This window comes from Melanostigma gelatinosum (assembly GCF_949748355.1).
Source record: "Melanostigma gelatinosum genome assembly, chromosome: 11".
Lineage (NCBI taxonomy): Eukaryota > Metazoa > Chordata > Actinopteri > Perciformes > Zoarcidae > Melanostigma > Melanostigma gelatinosum.
Window position 1 is genome coordinate 24718906 of NC_136644.1, and position 21166 is coordinate 24740071.

The 21166-nt window shown below is 40.3% G+C and overlaps 1 protein-coding gene across 1 annotated transcript; it reads right to left on the bottom strand.

Moving 5' to 3' along the window:
• Positions 1-13041: 13041 nt before the first annotated feature.
• LOC306785079 (uncharacterized protein) lies at positions 13042-16321 on the bottom strand (the record flags this gene model as incomplete). Its single annotated transcript, XM_079279303.1, has 3 exons — positions 13042-13104; positions 15863-15985; positions 16271-16321. The coding sequence occupies 3 exons, from the start codon at positions 16319-16321 to the stop codon at positions 13042-13044; spliced, it is 237 nt and encodes a 78-aa protein (XP_079135429.1).
• Between the last annotated feature and the right edge of the window lie 4845 nt (positions 16322-21166).

A 21166-nucleotide genomic window follows, 5' to 3' on the forward strand; every position in this document is an offset into this window, starting at 1 on the left:
CATAAAAATCACATTACCGCGTTTGGCAGAATCTTATCTTTCTCACGGTATCCATATTTTGGAACTCAGACTCCTGCTAATTTGTTAAAAGGAGGTTTTGTTCAAAATCACTGTAATGTTTCTTAAATCAGTCTGCCTCTAACACCAGGCCTCACCGTGGCAACCAGTTACACACACGCACTCTCCGTCTCTCTACACACACACACACACACACATGACTTGGCGATATTCAGTCAAAGGCATTGTTAAACCTCCTGTGTCTGTCTCTCTCTCTATCATACAGTAATTCAGGTATTAGATATTTTTAGAGAACACCCCCCCCCCCCCCCATTTCAAAATAAAAGCCCCAGAGAGTGAATTCTAACTGGAATGCTTGTGATGAAGCTCCTCACTTTTCCTGCAAAAGTCCAGCAACATGAGTCTGTTTTCGCTTGTTACATGCATACTGTCTTTTCAAAATAAACTTCCATCTTCACAGGAAACAACTAAGGTTTATGCTTCATTTTCTTGCATAGTGAGTTTGATGTTTTCACTTCATATTTTATCTTAATTCAATAATAATAATTTATCCATAACTAAAAATAATTAGCTCAAGATCCACCCTCAGGCTCCACCAGCATGTAGCCATTTTGCATCAATTGTGTTTCATTTAGTGCACGTTTGTGTGCATTGTGACCTCATGATCATATAGGCTTGTTGTCAAACTAGGCTACGGCTACTCGTGTTAGCTGTCGATGGGTGAGCTTGGGGGTGTTCATGTTTATAATCACATTTGCTTACCTGTCGTTCTTTGAACTCTCAAATAAACTCTTGTGTGACATGAACATATGAATCAGTTCACAGTTTTTGCTTCGTAAAATATCTTAATTGACTGTCTGTCAGGTATTATTAATTTCCAGCAACCCTCAAGTCAAAGAATAAAGACACTTAACGCACAATTTAGGTGTATTTTGCCTTTAACTCACGAGATGCAGGTAGCATGTTTTATACTTCATGTGAATATAATTAATTTGATCTCATTGCCATTATGCAATATGTATACTTTGTTAGCATCTTATTCTGAAAAATGTTCGTCTGAAGAAACCGGATGCTGTCTCGCGTTAATATTTCAGGTAACTTTCCTTCCTTCGCGCGCTCCCGATCTGTGCAGTTTGAATGAGTTTACCGTGAATTTATTTATTTATTTCTTGGTTTATTTGAACGGGACAGTGCACCCTAATAAAAACATTTCTGCAAATGTGCCAGAGTTAGCCAAAAGGCTATTTTTCATCTGTAGTCCCAAGAGGCAGATTTTACACAATAAACCTAAAAACAATGTAAGATTAAAGTTAAAAGGTTAAACAATATTGACACTTAACAATGCGTGGACAAACAATGAAAAAAAGAGAATAACTATGTTAAAACATGGACTAAAAACAGTATTATGCTGTAGTTGTTTAAATGCTAAAAAACATCCACGTAAGAGGCACAAAACATAAAAGCATACAGAGTATGTGAACTACATGAATCACTCAGACACAGCTAAACAACAATAAAAGACATGCATGCAGGTAGAGGACGGTAGACCGGTAATTTCAGAACATAGATCCACTAAAATGTAAGTGTCTGCTGACTTGAACGCAGTCTGATGTGACCATGAACATATTCATCATTTTAGAATTCAACACGCTGCAAAACCCACGTGGTGTTATCAAAGCGAAACTTTACTTTAAGTGTAAATATTTCTGTCATCTAGAAGCTGAGAGAACAGATCAGAAGAAGAAAAAGATTCATTGAATCAACCGAGTCTCACTCCAAACTACATAGAAACGTTATCAGCCGGAGCATGAACAGAATAAATAAAGTGAACCAACCTGCTCTGTGTAACCGCAGCTGAGGGTTGAAAACAGCGTCCAGCAGTTTACGTTGTCGCTCGTTCTGCTCCTTTAAAGCAGAAACTTCCTCCTCGTACTCTGCTATCGTTCTTTCAAACATATCAAATATCTCTCCATCAGCAGCAGTTAGTCGCTGGTTGAGTAAACATCTCAGCATTTGGACTTTAGACATCTTCACTCAACCACAGACACGTTTCTTCCAGACAAACTCCGGAAGATATACCGAGACGGACTGTTGTGCGTTAATAAAAGGTCCGAGTATCACCAACAAGCTTGTGAACATATAGTTCCACATGGAAATTTAAAAAGTATGTGAATACCGAAACAGTTGTACTTGTATGATACAATTGATCAAATATATACTATTACAACGAAGCATAATGACTATTTAAACATTGACATTCCGTTTGTCTTTTCCATATCTACGCCACCTTCTGCTCCAGAGAGTGGATCAGACAACAGACTGACAATATTTCACACAAAACAAAACAAACATAAAAAACATCTCCACACATACCACATTGACCTATATTTTATCCTCCATGTTTTACATTATAGTATGTGGAGTCATAGTACAGTATGTCCAAATAATTGAAATATAAGTCATAATATAGTATGTCGAAGAAAGTCATTGTAGACTACACCTATAAAGTCTAAGACTCAGTGCTCCAGACTGTCCTGCTTTCTGCCAACGACGACATTCCTGCTGCACAGTCACTGGATTCTTTACATAGCTTAAGGTGAGTATGTATTCACACAGTTATGTGTTGTGTAGTGAGATTTCCATTCGTGAAGGTTTGTACTTTATTCACTCAATTAAAAACATCTGCTCAGGTGATACAAGCATCCACAAAAGCGCATGTCCTCTTTGGATGTGACCTTAATTTGATTCCAGTCATATTTTACATTTTTAAGTTCACCTGTTTGATTAGGAACTCTTAAGTAAACCATGACTTCCTGTTTCACTGGGGTATAAATATGAGGTGACACAGGCCAAATTCCCTTTGTCATTCATCACCATGGGAAAGACCCGAGAACACAGTGACGATGTGCGACGAAAAGTTGTTGAGCTGCACAAATCAGGAAAAGGATATAAGAAAATCTCTAAACAGTTGAAAAATACCCATTTCCAATATCAGGGCAATAATTAAGAAGTTTAAAGCAACAGGAGATGTGAAGAATCAGCCTGGAAGAGGACGTGTGTGTACATTGACCCCACGCACCGTGAGGAGGATGGTTCGACTGGCAAAAGAATCTCCAAGGATCACAGCTGGAAAATTGCAGAGGTTAGTTGAGTCTTGGGGTCAGAAAGTCTCCTAAACTACGAACAGACGCCACCTACATCACCACAAGTCTCTGCTGTCAATCAACAACAAACTAAAGCGCCTACAGTTTGCCAAACGTTACTGGGACTTTCAATGGGACCGGGTTATATGGTCAGATGAGACCAAAATAAAGCTTTTTGGCAACAAACATCAAAGGTGGTTTGGCATAGACAGGAAGATAGCCATACAGAGAAGCACCTCATACCCACTGTGAAGTATGGTGCTGGATCTTTGATGTTGTCTGGCTGTTTTTCTTCCAAAGGCCCTGGACATCTTGTTAGGATACATGGTATCGTGGACTCCATCAAATACCAGCAGATATTAAATGAAAACCTAACAGCCTCTGCCAGGAAGCTTAAAATGGGCCGTGGTTGGAGCTTCCAGCAGGACAATGATCCGAAGCACACCTCAAAATCTACACAAAAATGGTTCACCGACCACAGAATAAAGGTTTTGCCACGGCCATCACAGTCCAACGACCTAAACCCCATAGAACATATGTGGGATGAGCTGAAGAGGAGAGTCCAGCGTCGACCTCGGAATCTGAAGAGATTCTGCATGGAGGAATGGACTCATATCCAGTGTCATGTGTTCACCAACCTCATCACGCATTATAGGAGAAGACTCAGAGCTGTTATCTTCGCAAAGGGAGGCGGCACAAAATATTAAATGAACGGGTGCCAATAATTGTGGCACATATATTTTTGAGAAAAATATTTGTTTCAGGATAAGAATTTAATGCTTTTTCAATTGTGTTACTTCAGTTAAAGGTTCGATTTTTGTGAATATTTTGAATGAAAGATCATGAGGATAAACAAAGACATTTTTCCACATCTCGTTTTGCTCATTTTCACTAACGGGTGCCAATAATTCTGGAGGGCACTGTACCTTCCATCTTTTCCACATGTAATGGGTGTGGGTTGGACATGGAAAAAAGAAAACTCAATTGAATGTTTTCAAACATTTATTTACTTCTGCAGAAGACAAAATTCAACCCATTAACTGCCTTCTGATCTTTTTCTGCTCCCTCAGCAATAAGTCAAATGACAATGTGTGACTTCATTCTTGTTTTTTTTGTACATTTAGATACATTATTTTGATATTACAGTATGTACTAAGCTCAGGATGCACATTACTAGAAAAGGGATATTAAAATTACCAGGAAAACATCGAACCTAAATCATAACACATTTCCTAAAAACCATTAACAACAATATATACAAGAGGAAAAACAGGGACACCTGGTGGGTAAAGTGAAAAGGTGCGTAGGACTGGCTGACTAAACAGACAACAGAAACTATAACATAACACAACACAACGGAAAACACACACTTAGAGAAGTCAATGCATCAACACATTAATTGTCTTCTGGTATTTTTCTATAGTTCTGGATCTAAACATGCAAAATAACTTTATACAAGAAGATATTTACATCAGCAAAACTTTTATTCGAATGGTAAAAACAACACTATGAAGTTGGGTACCGTTAAAATATTAACAGAAAGCAACGTGTCTTAAATGTTAAACCCTTCCAATAAATCACCTTAACGTGGTTTAGGGCCGTGTGTGTGACCTGTGTTCTCAGACCAAGAATTCACTCAACATCTGAAAAGAGTTGTGGCAGCTGGGCCGAAAAAAGGGAAACCGGGGCCCCTTTCTGGAGCCAGACCTGGGGGTGGAGCTTGCTGGTGAGGGTCTGGTTTCCGGGACGTGAGATATATGGTTCGACCAGGAACAACCCGAAAAATCTACATTGAGCCGCCGCCCTATTGGTCACTGATAACCGCTCGAAGGGATATGCGGAGGGGTGATTGGGTAGAAGAGCTAAAGGGGATTCTTTCCTGTGTGAGTTTTCATGTGTAGCTTTAGATCTGCGTTGCGCATAAATCTTTTATCACAAACTGACCAGCTGAAAGGTTTCTCTCCTGTGTGGATTCTCATGTGTTTCTTAAAACTTTTGTTATGTTCTGAATCACAAACTCAGACCAAATGTATGATTGAAGGATTGCCTCTGCACGGCTCGCAACATGGGTGCGACAGTTCACAACAATATTTTCTTCCAGGTGAGCGTGTCCCGGACCACTCTAGAAAACCAACACTAAATAGAAAATAAAAACTCAATTAGTCTACTGGATCAAACTAAAGACAGTACTAAGCTCCCTGCCAACGTGAGGAGGCGTCACCTTAAACAAAGCATGGATCTCTCAGAGCAATCAAGGTTTATTGTGTCACTAATCGCAAGCGGGGGCTAATTGTGTGTGAGGACATGGTTTTGAGGGAAACAATTGAAAATCTGAACGTGGAATCAATAAGCAACGCTCTCAAATTAAAACATGCTTTTGAATAAAGATAGAAAAAAAAGCACCATATTTCTTCTCTTGCATCATGTGCCATGTGGTGTGTCAGATTTACCTTTTGTATACAAACAGAACCACTAAAGCCGGTTCTCTCATGTATGAGTAATTATGTGTGACTTCAGAGCTGACTTGTGCCGATATCTTTTATCACAAACTGAGCAGCTGAACGGTTTCTCTCCTGTGTGGATTCTCATGTGTATCTGTAAATGTGAACGACTGTCAAACCATTTCTTACAGACAGAGCAGCGGAGAGGGTTCTCTTCTGTGTGGGTTCTCATGTGTGTGTTTAAATTTGAACGATCGCTAAAAGATTTCTTACAAACTTTGCAGCTGTAAGGTTTATCTCCTGTGTGGTTTCTCATGTGTCTCTTTAAATTTGAACAATTGTTAAAAGATTTCTTACAAACTTTGCAGCTGAAAGGTTTCTCTCCTGTGTGGATTATCATGTGTCTCTTTAAATGTGAACCATCGCTAAAAGATTTCTTACAAACTTTGCAGCTGAAAGGTTTCTCTCCTGTGTGGTTTCTCATGTGTATCTTTAAATTTGAACAATTGTTAAACGATTTCTTACAAACTTTACAATTGAAAGGTTTCTCTCCTGTGTGGTTTCTCATGTGTCTCTTTAAATTTGAACGCAGGCTAAAAGATTTCTTACAAACCGAGCAGCTGAAAGGTTTCTCTCCTGTGTGGATTCTCATGTGTTTCTTCAGATCTGCCTTTCTGCCAGTTGTTTTCCCACACTCCGAGCATTTAAACAGTTTCTCACCAGCACTACATCTTGAATCACTGACATGGACTTCATCAGGTTTCAAAGAGTTTAAACCTGACTGAGGTTCTCTGGTCTTCTTCCAATCACCACAGTCATCAGTGTCAGAAGATTCTCCAGTCTTCTCATCAGTATCTGGTTCTGGATGTCTATCTGGATCTGAGTTCCTGTCTGGTTCTGGTCCTCCACAGTCCTCTCCATCAGCATCTGTTTCCATCTGTTCAGTTTGTCTTTGATGAAGCTGTGAGGACTGAGCTTCCTCTTCATCATCTTCACTCTTCACATGAGTGAATGAGAACTTGACATCAGCCTCCTCCAGCCCCTGAAGCTGCTCTCCCTCCTGACTGGTCCAGTGTTCCTCTTTAATGTGTGGGGAGTCTGGGTCCTCCTGTTCCTCTTTCATGTGTGGGGGCTCTGGGTCCTCCTGTTCCTCTTTCATGTGTGGGGGCTCTGGGTCCTCCTGTTCCTCTTTCATGTGTGGGGACTCTGGGTCCTCCTGTTCCTCTTTCATGTGTGGGGGCTCTGGGTCCTCCTGTTCCTCTTTCATGTGTGGGGGCTCTGGGTCCTCCTGTTCCTCTTTCATGTGTGGGGGCTCTGGGTCCTCCTGTTCCTCTTTCATGTGTGGGGACTCTGGGTCCTCCTGATCCAGACTGGAGCTCCACTCCTGCTGCTCAGGGACATCTGCAGGAAACCAGTAAACACACACAGAGACGTTACAAATAAATATTAGTATTGAGCAAATAGTCTCCTGTAGATACACTTTATTTCCTGCCATCATTCCCTCTTACACTCCCTGAGCAGTTACCAAACAAACATGCCGACACAAATTGTAAAGACAACGCACCAGCAGCAATGAGGTCATCAATAGTTTACATGGCAAAAAAGTGAGATACTACCAACATTGTTAAAGTATTCAACGAACCTGCATCCTCCATAAAGTGATCATGTGGGCAGTTATAGTTGACTAATGTACGTAAACCTGCCACCGTAGAAACAGTGGATAGAACCTTCAGAAGCAGCCACAACGTAACTGTGGACGTGCATCATCTGTGCGCTCCGTTTCTGAACCAATAGCACTCCACCTTGGTAGTCAGCCATAGAGAACATCCACGTAAAGATGATGGAACTGAAATGTGACAATAACAACAATGACACAATCTGTACAAATAAACTTTGTCTAGAGACTGCTCTCAGGAACCTGGAGGTCAAGGTTGAACCTCCCCACCCTCCTGGTCCCTGTTATTATTGATATATTTTAAATCATCCTATCAATGTTCATATTTCTATGATTATCAATAATTTAATTTTCATACTTGCAAGTAACCAGGTCTGTATGTGTCATGATAACAAGGTCTATCTATGTTGTATGATTGTTTAATTCAGTGTGGGTTTGTAGCACAAAGGCAGTAAAACTGCCTGTGCCAAAGCACACTGTATATAATCCATCGGGCTTATTCATACTAATAATAATAATAATCATCTTACTCCAAAAGTTTGGCGCGCTTCTCCTCACACAGCATTGCCAACAGCGGCAATACATCAAGCGTACAGCCTGATCGGGAATCGTGTGCCATCTATTTTTTTAGACAGATTTGCCCAGCGGCTTTCCCAAAAATCGGAGCAAAATTTCCCATTTCACTTGAATGGGGTTTCGGCGTGAAGAGAGCAAAAAAAACAAAACACTTAACTTCGGGCCCATATTGACGAGCCGTACATTAACGTAGAAACATGATTCAAAGTTTAAAACGTAGACAAAACGCTGCACTTTATTGAGCCAAACGGACATTTTGATAGCTATCAGTTTTCATGAAGTCACAGATTAAGTTTCAGGAAAATTTTGGGTCTGTTTCAGATTTTATAATGGGTGTGTATTGCACGGCTCATTAAGAGCTAGAGTGAGGGCATAACTGTCAGAGTGGAGCAGAGCAAAAAAATCTTCTGTGATTCTTCCAAACAAATTGCTCCAGCTCCCACAATGTTTACTCTTTATACAACATTTTTGGCACAAAAGCTTGGAAATGTTGTGCTGGTCGCAGTCAAGTGTCTATGGAATCCAACGGACTTACACATTTGGCTCAAAGAGCCGCAGAGAGACATGAACTCCAACCAACTGCTCCATTAGACCCCATGTTAAATCTCACCACTAATTTCTCAAAGAAAGCAGACGGTACCAGTTTTGTATATTGCTCTGGAGCTCACATTTTTAACACCACAAACATAAAAATCACATTACCGCGTTTGGCAGAATCTTATTTTTCTCACGGTATCCATATTTTGGAACTCAGACTCCTGTTAATTTGTTAAAAGGAGGTTTTGTTCAAAATCACTGTAATGTGTCTTAAATCAGTCTGCCTCTAACACCAGGCCTCACCATGGCAACCAGTTACACACACGCACTCTCCGTCTCTCTACACGCACACACACACACACATGACTTGGAGATATTCAGTCAAAGGCATTGTTAAACCTCCTGTGTCTGTCTCTCTCTCTATCATACAGTAATTCAGGTATTAGATATTTTTAGAGAACACCCCCCCCCCCCCCCATTTCAAAATAAAAGCCCCAGAGTGAATTCTAACTGGAATGCTTGTGATGAAGCTCCTCACTTTTCCTGCAAAAGTCCAGCAACATGAGTCTGTTTTCGCTTGTTACATGCATACCGTCTTTTCAAAATAAACTTCCATCTTCACAGGAAACAACTAAGGTTTATGCTTCATTTACTTGCATAGTGAGTTTGATGTTTTCACTTCATATTTTATCTTAATTCATGGAATAATAATTTATCCATAACTAAAAATAATTAGCTCAAGATCCACCCTCAGGCTCCACCAGCATGTAGCCATTTTGCATCAATTGTGTTTCATTTAGTGCACGTTTGTGTGCATTGTGACCTCATGATCATATAGGCTTGTTGTCAAACTAGGCTACGGCTACTCGTGTTAGCTGTCGATGGGTGAGCTTGGGGGTGTTCATGTTTATAATCACATTTGCTTACCTGTCGTTCTTTGAACTCTCAAATAAACTCTTGTGTGACATGAACATATGAATCAGTTCACAGTTTTTGCTTCATAAAATATCTTAATTGACTGTCTGTCAGGTATTATTAATTTCCAGCAACCCTCAAGTCAAAGAATGGAGTGGTCTCGTGTGACGTCACAGTTTAGCTGTCGGCCATGTTGGAGTACACACAAAGCCACTGGCATGCACGGCTGAGTCGCAGAACCTATCGGTGGTGAACTTTTGTGCTGTCTTTGGTTGTGGCAGCAGAGCTGATAGAGACAAGAAATCATTCTTTCGTTTGCCAGCGGTCATTACACATCAAGGAAATGACACGAAGGAGCTATCCAAGCGACGTCGCGAGAAATGGCTGTCACGCATCTCTCGAGATATAAAGGAATGGAATTTGGCGTACACTAGAGTATGTGCGGATCACTTTATAAGTGGTCAGTGATTTTATTTACAAATTAGTTTGTGAACAGTATTTAATAAAGGAAATATAAATTAAACTTTTACATGAGAAGGTTACCGAAGCTTCATCGGCCCGTGACAGCAGTCGGTGCCAGAGACGTGTCGAGCGTGTACAACAGGCGAAACACAGAGATGCAGCCTCAGCATTGCTTGATATGAGTTTAACGTCAGATCATATATATATGTATGTATATATATATATGTGTGGGGGGGGATGAAGTTAGGAGTTAGTTGAAAGTGAATTCCTACACACACGCACACAATGACGTGCATGTACAATGTAAACAAACACACGTGTCTGTTTGCGCTGAGTAAACATTGAATATTGCTAAATATCGGACCAGATCTGTATATAGTTACCCTCCCAATGACGAGATGAGAATTCCCGACGACCGTTGCTTTGACGTCTCGGACCCATCCACTGACAAACTGATTATAAGCGTCGAGCCCTTTGTAGCACTCCAGCTCGTATTTTGTGTAAGGACTGGGGGTGTTCACGAGATACGTGTAGATGTTGGCGTAGTTTACCGATGGAAGATAAGTAGGATCGGCACTGCAACAATCTGCACTCATCGTATAGGGATCCAAGTTACCAATAACCTTCAATTTGGCCAGGTAGCGAACCTTTGATGCACTATCCAGTGATTCAAAGTATTGTATTTTCGCCGCACTTCCTTGCTTACGCGCCGCCATGTAGGTTCTGTATGTACTCCAACATGGCCGACCGACCTCGTAACTAAGGAGATCGTGACGTCGGTGAGACCACTCCATAAAGACACTTTACGCACAATTTAGGTGTATTTTGCCTTTAACTCACGAGATGCAGGTAGCATGTTTTATACTTAATGTGAATGTAATTAATTTGATCTCATTTCCATTATGCAATATGTATACTTTGTTGGCATCTTATTCTGAAAAATGTTCGTCTGAAGAAACCGGATGCTGTCTCGCGTTAATATTTCAGCTAACTTTCCTTCCTTCGCACGCTCCCGATCTGTGCAGTTTGAATGAGTTTACCGTGAATTTATTTATGTATTTCTTGGTTTATTTGAACGGGACAGTGCACACTAATAAAAACATTTCTGCAAATGTGCCAGAGTTAGCCAAAAGACTATTTTTCATCTGTAGTCCCAAGAGGCAGATTTTACACAATAAACCTAAAAACAATGTAAGATTAAAGTTAAAAGGTTAAACAATATTGACACTTAACAATGCGTGGACAAACAATGAAAAAAAGACAATAACTATGTTAAAACATGGACTAAAAACAGTATTATGCTGTAGTTGTTTAGATGCTAAAAAACATCCACGTAAGAGGCACAAAACATAAAAGCATACAGAGTATGTGAACTACATGAATCACTCAGACACAGCTAAACAACAATAAAAGACATGCATGCAGGTAGAGGACGGTCCACCGGCAATTTCAGAACATAGATCCACTAAAATGTAAGTGTCTGCTGACTTGAACGCAGTCTGATGTGACCATGAACATATTCATCATTTTAGAATTCAACACGCTGCAAAACCCACGTGGTGTTATCAAAGCGAAACTTTACTTTAAGTGTAAATATTTTCTGTCATCTAGAAGCTGAGAGAACAGATCAGAAGAAGAAAAAGATTCATTGAATCAACAGAGTCTCACTCCAAACTACATAGAAACGTTATCAGCCGGAGCATGAACAGAAGAAATAAAGTGAACCAACCTGCTCTGTGTAGCCGCAGCTGAGGGTTGAAAACAGCGTCCAGCAGTTTACGTTGTCGCTCGTTCTGCTCTTTTAAAGCAGAAACTTCCTCCTCGTACTCTGCTATCGTTCTTTCAAACACACCAAATATCTCTCCATCAGCAGCAGTTAGTCGCTGGTTGAGTAAACATCTCAGCATTTGGACTTCAGACATCTTCACTAAACCACAGACACGTTTCTTCCAGACAAACTCCGGAAGATATACCGAGACGGACTGTTGTGCGTTAATAAAAGGTCCGAGTAGCACCAACAAGCTTGTGAACATTTAGTTCCACATGGAAATTTAAAAAGTATGTGAATACCGAAACAGTTGTACTTGTATGATACAATTGATCAAATATATACTATTACAACGAAGCATAATGACCATTTAAACATTGATATTCCGTTTGTCTTTTCCATATCTACACCACCTTCTGCTCCAGAGAGTGGATCAGACAACAGACTGACAATATTTCACAGGTTTGTACTTTATTCACTCAATTAAAAACATCTGCTCAGGTGATACAAGCATCCGCAAAAGCGCATGTCCTCTTTGGATGTGACCTTAATTTGACCTAAATTAGAAACAAATATCCCGGTGAAGGAGGTGAGCAGCATCCTCCACCTTCTCTTTAACTACCTCCACCTGGACATGGCGCACTGCGGCCTGAAGGGGGCAGTAGATGGCAGTGGTGGAAGAAGGACTCTGGTCTATTTCTTGTATGAAAGAAGTAATGCACCAGTGTGTAGAAATACTCAAAATCCTTCTTACAAAAAAAGTTCAACTGTATCAGCAATAAAATGTACTGAACGTACCAAAAGTAAAAGTACGCATTATGCAGAATGGCCCATATCAGAATATGAGTAAAACTATTATGAGTAAAACTATTACATTCACATGATATTCAAATGCACTTACCAAATCAACTTCATATTTTTCTTTCCTTTTCAACCTCTAACAAATACCAGTCTATGTCAGGCCACACAAGCGTCCATGGAGCCACCACCGGGTAACCTGCTGAGGTGCTTATCCGTAATTTGCCATCAGTTGCTTTCTCCTTAAATCCAGCGGTGTGTCTCCCATTTCTACCTGCAGGCCAGGTTATGCTGCAACTTGGTGGGTAACCTACAAAATAAAAGCCTCTATAAATTATTCCCATCTGAAGTTACAATGCCCTCCAGAATCATTGACACCCTTCGTGAATATGAGCAAAACAGGCTGTGAAAACAATTCTTTGCTGTTTATCCTCTTGGTCTTTCACTCAAAATATTCACAAAAATCTTTTCATTGAAGTAAAATTATTGAAAGAAAAAATAAATAAATAAATATTTTTCTCCAAAACATGTGTGCCACAATTATTGGCACCCCTAGAAAATCTCATGATTAAACTCTAACTGAAGTATAATTCCAGTCATATTTTACATTTTTAAGTTCACCTGTTTGATTAGGAACTCTTAAGTCAACCATGACTTCCTGTTTCACTGGGGTATAAATATGAGGTGACACAGGCCAAATTCCCTTTGTCATTCATCACCATGGGAAAGACCCGAGAACACAGTGACGATGTGCGACGAAAAGTTGTTGAGCTGCACAAATCAGGAAAAGGATATAAGAAAATCTCTAAACAGTTGAAAAATACCCATTTCCAATATCAGGGCAATAATTAAGAAGTTTAAAGCAACAGGAGATGTGAAGAATCAGCCTGGAAGAGGACGTGTGTGTACATTGACCCCACGCACCATGAGGAGGATGGTTCGACTGGCAAAAGAATCTCCAAGGATCACAGCTGGAGAATTGCAGAGGTTAGTTGAGTCTTGGGGTCAGAAAGTCTCCTAAACTACGAACAGACGCCACCTACATCACCACAAGTCTCTGCTGTCAATCAACAACAAACTAAAGCGCCTACAGTTTGCCAAACGTTACTGGGACTTTCAATGGGACCGGGTTATATGGTCAGATGAGACCAAAATAAAGCTTTTTGGCAACAAACATCAAAGGTGGTTTGGCGTAGACAGGAAGATAGCCATACAGAGAAGCACCTCATACCCACTGTGAAGTATGGTGCTGGATCTTTGATGTTGTCGGGCTGTTTTTCTTCCAAAGGCCCTGGACATCTTGTTAGGATACATGGTATCATGGATTCCATCAAATACCAGCAGATATTAAATGAAAACCTAACAGCCTCTGCCAGGAAGCTTAAAATGGGCCGTGGTTGGAGCTTCCAGCAGGACAATGATCCGAAGCACACCTCAAAATCTACACAAAAATGGTTCACCGACCACAGAATAAAGGTTTTGCCACGGCCATCGCAGTCCCCCGACCTGAACCCCATAGAACATAAGTGGGATGAGCTGAAGAGGAGAGTCCAGCGTCGACCTCGGAATCTGAAGAGATTCTGCATGGAGGAATGGACTCAGATCCAGTGCCATGTGTTCACCAACCTCACCACGCATTATAGGAGAAGACTCAGAGCTGTTATCTTGGCAAAGGGAGGCGGCACAAAATATTAAATGAAGGGGTGCCAATAATTGTGGCACATATATTTTTGAGAAAAATATTTGTTTCAAGGTAAGAATTTAATGTTTCTTTCAATTATGTTACTTCAGTTAAAGGTTCGATTTTTGTGAATATTTTGAATGAAAGATCATGAGGATAAACAATAAAGACATTTTTCCACATCTCGTTTTGCTCATTTTTACTAACGGGTGCCAATAATTCTGGAGGGCACTGTACCTTCCATCTTTTCCATATGTAATGGGTGCGGGTTGGACATGGAAAAAAGAAAACTCAATTGAATGTTTTCAAACATTTATTTACTTCTGCAGAAGACAAAATTCAACCCATTAACTGCATTCTGATCCTTTTCTGCTCCCTCAGCAATAAGTAAAATGACATTCTTGTTTTTTTTGTACATTTAGATCCATTATTTTGATATTGCAGTATGTACTAAGCTCAGGATGCACATTACTAGAAAAGGGATATTAAAATTACCAGGAAAACATCGAACCTAAATCATAACACATTTCCTAAAAACCATTAACAACAATATATACAAGAGGAAAAACAGGGACACCTGGTGGGTAAAGTGAAAAGGTGCGTAGGACTGGCTGACTAAACAGACAACAGAAACTATAACATAACACAACACAACGGAAAACACACACTTAGAGAAGTCAATGCATCAACACATTAATTGTCTTCTGGTATTTTTCTATAGTTCTGGATCTAAACATGCAAAATAACTTTATACAAGAAGATATTTACATCAGCAAAAGTTTTATTCGAACGGTAAAAACAACACGATGAAGTTGGGTACCGTTAAAATATTAACAGAAAGCAACGTGTCTTAAATGTTAAACCCTTCCAATAAATCACCTCAACGTGGTTTAGGGCCGTGTGTGTGACCTGTGACCTGTGTTCTCAGACCAAGAATTCACTCAACATCTGAAAAGAGTTGTGGCAGCTGGGCCGAAAAAAGGGAAACCGGGGCCCCTTTCTGGAGCCAGACCTGGGGGTGGAGCTTGCTGGTGAGGGTCTGGTTTCCGGGACGTGAGATATATGGTTCGACCAGGAACAACCCGAAAAATCTACATTGAGCCGCCGCCCTATTGGTCACTGATAACCGCTCGAAGGGATATGCGGAGGGGTGATTGGGTAGAAGAGCTAAAGGGGATTCTTTCCTGTGTGAGTTTTCATGTGTAGCTTTAGATCTGCGTTGCGCATAAATCTTTTATCACAAACTGAGCAGCTGAAAGGTTTCTCTCCTGTGTGGATTCTCATGTGTTTCTTAAAACTTTTGTTATGAATTACAAACTCAGACCAAATGTATGATTGAAGGATTGCCTCTGCACGGCTCGCAACATGGGTGCGACAGTTCACAACAATATTTTCTTCCAGGTGAGCGTGTCACGGACCCCTCTAGAAAACCAACACTAAATAGAAAATAAAAACTCAATCAGTCTACTGGATCAAACTAAAGACAGTACTAAGCTCCCTGCCAACGTGAGGAGGCGTCACCTTAAACAAAGCATGGATCTCTCAGAGCAATCAAGGTTTATTGTGTCACTAATCGTAAGCGGGAGCTAATTGTGTGTGAGGACATGGTTTTGAGGGAAACAATTGAAAATCTGAACGTGGAATCAATAAGCAACGCTCTCAAATTAAAACATGCTTTTGAATAAAGATAGAAAAAAGCACCATATTTCTTCTCTTGCATTATGTGCCATGTGGTGTGTCAGATTTACCTTTTGTATACAAACAGAACCACTAAAGCCGGTTCTCTCTTGTATGAGTAATTATGTGTGACTTCAGAGCTGACTTGTGCCGATATCTTTTATCACAAACTGAGCAGCTGAAAGGTTTCTCTCCTGTGTGGATTCTCATGTGTATCTGTAAATGTGAACGATCGCTAAAAGAGTTCTTACAAACTTTGCAGCTGTAAGGTTTCTCTCCTGTGTGGGTTCTCATGTGTGTCTTTAAATTTGAACGATCGCTAAAAGATTTCTTACAAACTTTGCAGCTGTAAGGTTTCTCTCCTGTGTGGGTTCTCATGTGTATCTTTAAATTTGAACAATTGTGAAACGATTTCTTACAAACTTTACAATTGAAAGGTTTATCTCCTGTGTGGTTTCTCATGTGTCTCTTTAAATTTGAACAATTGTTAAAAGAATTCTTACAAACTGAGCAGCTGTAAGATTTCTCTCCTGTGTGGATTATCATGTGTCTCTTTAAATGTGAATCCCGGTTAAAAGATTTCTTACAAACTGAGCAGCTGTAAGGTTTCTCTCCTGTGTGGGTTCTCATGTGTCTCTTCAGATCTCCACTCTTGCCAAATGTTTTCCCACACTCAGAGCATGTAAACAGTTTCTCACCAGCACTACATCTTGAATCACTGACATGGACTTCATCAGGTTTCAAAGAGTTTAAACCTGACTGAGGTTCTCTGGTCTTCTTCCAATCACCACTGTCATCAGTGTCAGAAGATTCTCCAGTCTTCTCATCAGTATCTGGTTCTGGATGTATATCCGGATCTGAGTTCCTGTCTGGTTCTGGTCCTCCACAGTCCTCTCCATCAGCATCTGTTTCCATCTGTTCAGTTTGTCTTTGATGAAGCTGTGAGGACTGAGCTTCCTCTTCATCATCTTCACTCTTCACAGGAGTGAATGACAACTTGACATCAGCCTCCTCCAGACCTTGAAGCTGCTCTCCCTCCTGACTGGTCCAGTGTTCCTCCTGTTCCACTTTAATGTGTGGGGGTTCTGGGTCCTCCTGTTCCTCTTTCATGTTTGGGGGCTCTGGGTCCTCCTGTTCCACTTTAATGTGTGGGGGTTCTGGGTCCTCCTGTTCCTCTTTCATGTTTGGGGGCTCTGGGTCCTCCTGTTCCTCTTTAATGTGTGGGAGCTCTGGGTCCTCCTGTTCATCTTTAATGTGTGGGGGTTCTGGGTCCTCCTGTTCCATGTGTGGGGGCTCTGGGTTCTCCTGGTCCAGACTGGAGCTCCCCTCCTGCTGCTCAGGGGGAACCTCTTCTTTAACCACCAACAGCTGCTGGACGTCTGCAGGAAAACAGTAAACACACACAGAGACGTGACAAATAAATATTCGTATTGAGCAAATAGTCTCCTGTAGATACACTTTATTTCCTGCCATCATTCCCTCTTACACGCCCTGTGCACAGTTACCAAACAGACATGCTGACACAAAATGTAAAGACACAACGCACCAGCAACATTGTTAAGAAGCCAACGAACCTGCATCCTCCATAAAGTGATAGATAGATATGTACTTTATTTATCCACAGGGGGAAATTTGTATCAAAGTGCGGCTGAGATGTGATCATGTGGGCAGTTATAGTTGACTAATGTACGTAAACCTGCCACCGTAGAAACAGTGGATAGAACCTTCAGAAGCAGCCAGAACGTAACTGTGGACGTGCATCATCGGTGCGCTCCGTTTCTGAACCAATAGCACTCCACCATGGTAGTCAGCCGTAGAGAACATCCACGTAAAGATGATGGAACTGAAATGTGACAACAACAATGACACAATCTGAACTAATAAACTAATAAACTAATAAACAGCGGCAATACATCAAGCGTACAGCCTGATCGGGAATCGTGTGCCATCTATTTTTTTAGACAGATTTGCCCAGCGGCTTTCCCAAAAATCGGAGCAAAATTTCCCATTTCACTTGAATGGGGTTTCGGCGTGAAGAGAGCAAAAAAAACAAAACACTTAACTTCGGGCCCATATTGACGAGCCGTACATTAACGTAGAAACATGATTCAAAGTTTAAAACGTAGACAAAACGCTGCACTTTATTGAGCCAAACGGACATTTTGATAGCTATCAGTTTTCATGAAGTCACAGATTAAGTTTCAGGAAAATTTTGGGTCTGTTTCAGATTTTATAATGGTGTATATTGCACAGCTCATTAAGAGCTAGAGTGAGAGCATAACTGTCAGAGTGGAGCAGAGCAGGAACATCTTCTGTGATTCTTCCAAACAAATTGCTCCAGCTCCCACAATGTTTACTCTTTATACAACATTTTTGGCACAAAAGCTTGGAAATGTTGTGCTGGTCGCAGTCAAGTGTCTATGGAATCCAACGGACTTACACATTTGGCTCAAAGAGCCGCAGAGAGACGAACTCCAACCAACTGCTCCATTAGACCCCATGTTAAATCTCACCACTAATTTCTCAAAGAAAGCAGACGGTACCAGTTTTGTATATTGCTCTGGAGCTCACATTTTTAACAACCACAAACATAAAAATCACATTACCGCGTTTGGCAGAGTCTTATCTTTCTCACGGTATCCATATTATGGAACTCAGACTCCTGCTAATTTGTTAAAATGAGGTTTTGTTCAAAATCACTGTAATGTGTCTTAAATCAGTCTGCCTCTAACACCAGGCCTCACCATGGCAACCAGTTACACACACACACTCTCCGTCTCTCTACACGCACACACACACACACACACATGACTTGGAGATATTCAGTCAAAGGCATTGTTAAACCTCCTGTGTCTGTCTCTCTCTCTATCATACAGTAATTCAGGTATTAGATATTTTTAGAGAACATCCCCCCCCCCCCCATTTCAAAATAAAAGCCCCAGAGAGTGAATTCTAACTGGAATGCTTGTGATGAAGCTCCTCACTTTTCCTGCAAAAGTCCAGCAACATGAGTCTGTTTTCGCTTGTTACATGCATACTGTCTTTTCAAAATAAACTTCCATCTTCACAGGAAACAACTAAGGTTTATGCTTCATTTACTTGCATAGTGAGTTTGATGTTTTCACTTCATATTTTATCTTAATTCATGGAATAATAATTTATCCATAACTAAAAATAATTAGCTCAAGATCCACCCTCAGGCTCCACCAGCATGTAGCCATTTTGCATCAATTGTGTTTCATTTAGTGCACGTTTGTATGCATTGTGACCTCATGATCATATAGGCTTGTTGTCAAACTAGGCTAAGGCTACTCGTGTTAGCTGTCGATGGGTGAGCTTGGGGGTGTTCATGTTTATAGTCACATTTGCTTACCTGTCGTTCTTTGAACTCTCAAATAAACTCTTGTGTGACATGAACATATGAATCAGTTCACAGTTTTTGCTTCATAAAACATCTTAATTGACTGTCTGTCAGGTATTATTAATTTCCAGCAACCCTCAAGTCAAAGAACAAAAACACTTTACGCACAATTTAGGTGTATTTTGCCTTTAACTCACGAGATGCAGGTAGCATGTTTTATACTTCATGTGAATACAATTAATTTTATCTCATTTCCATTATGCAATATGTATACTTTGTTGGCATCTTATTCTGAAAAATGTTCGTCTGAAGAAACCGGATGCTGTCTCGCGTTAATATTTCAGCTAACTTTCCTTCCTTCGCGCGCTCCCGATCTGTGCAGTTTGAATGAGTTTACCGTGAATTTATTTATTTATTTCTTGGTTTATTTGAACGGGACAGTGCACACTAATAAAAACATTTCTGCAAATGTGCCAGAGTTAGCCAAAAGGCTATTTTTCATCTGTAGTCCCAAGAGGCAGATTTTACACAATAAACCTAAAAACAATGTAAGATTAAAGTTAAAAGGTTAAACAATATTGACACTTAACAATGCGTGGACAAACAATGAAAAAAAGAGAACAACTATGTTAAAACATGGACTAAAAACAGTATTATGCTGTAGTTGTTTAGATGCTAAAAAACATCCACGTAAGAGGCACAAAACATAAAAGCATACAGAGTATGTGAACTACATGAATCACTCAGACACAGCTAAACAACAATAAAAGACATGCATGCAGGTAGAGGACGGTCCACCGGCAATTTCAGCACATAGATCCACTAAAATGTAAGTGTCTGCTGACTTGAACGCAGTCTGATGTGACCATGAACATATTCATCATTTTAGAATTCAACACGCTGCAAAACCCACGTGGTGTTATCAAAGCGAAACTTTACTTTAAGTGTAAATATTTCTGTCATCTAGAAGCTGAGAGAACAGATCAGAAGAAGAAAAAGATTCATTGAATCAACCGAGTCTCACTCCAAACTACATAGAAACGTTATCAGCCGGAGCATGAACAGAATAAATAAAGTGAACCAACCTGCTCTGTGTAACCGCAGCTGAGGGTTGAAAACAGCGTCCAGCAGTTTACGTTGTCGCTCGTTCTGCTCCTTTAAAGCAGAAACTTCCTCCTCGTACTCTGCTATCGTTCTTTCAAACATATCAAATATCTCTTCATCAGCAGCAGTTAGTCGCTGGTTGAGTAAACATCTCAGCATTTGGACTTTAGACATCTTCACTCAACCACAGACACGTTTCTTCCAGACAAACTCCGGAAGATATACCGAGACGGACTGTTGTGCGTTAATAAAAGGTCCGAGTATCACCAACAAGCTTGTGAACATATAGTTCCACATGGAAATTTAAAAAGTATGTGAATACCGAAACAGTTGTGCTTGTATGATACAATTGATCAAATATATACTATTACAACGAAGCATAATGACTATTTAAACATTGACATTCCGTTTGTCTTTTCCATATCTACGCCACCTTCTGCTCCAGAGAGTGGATCAGACAACAGACTGACAATATTTCACACAAAACAAAACAAACATAAAAAACATCTCCACACATACCACATTGACCTATATTTTATCCTCCATGTTTTACATTATAGTATGTGGAGTCATAGTACAGTATGTCCAAATAATTGAAATATAAGTCATAATATAGTATGTCGAAGAAAGTCATTGTAGACTACACCTATAAAGTCTAAGACTCAGGACTCCAGACTGTCCTGCTTTCTGCCAACGACGACATTCCTGCTGCACAGTCACTGGATTCTTTACATAGCTTAAGGTGAGTATGTATTCACACAGTTATGTGTTGTGTAGTGAGATTTCCATTCGTGAAGGTTTGTACTTTATTCACTCAATTAAAAACATCTGCTCAGGTGATACAAGCATCCACAAAAGTGCATGTCCTCTTTGGATGTGACCTTAATTTGATTCCAGTCATATTTTACATTTTTAAGTTCACCTGTTTGATTAGGAACTCTTAAGTAAACCATGACTTCCTGTTTCACTGGGGTATAAATATGAGGTGACACAGGTCAAATTCCCTTTGT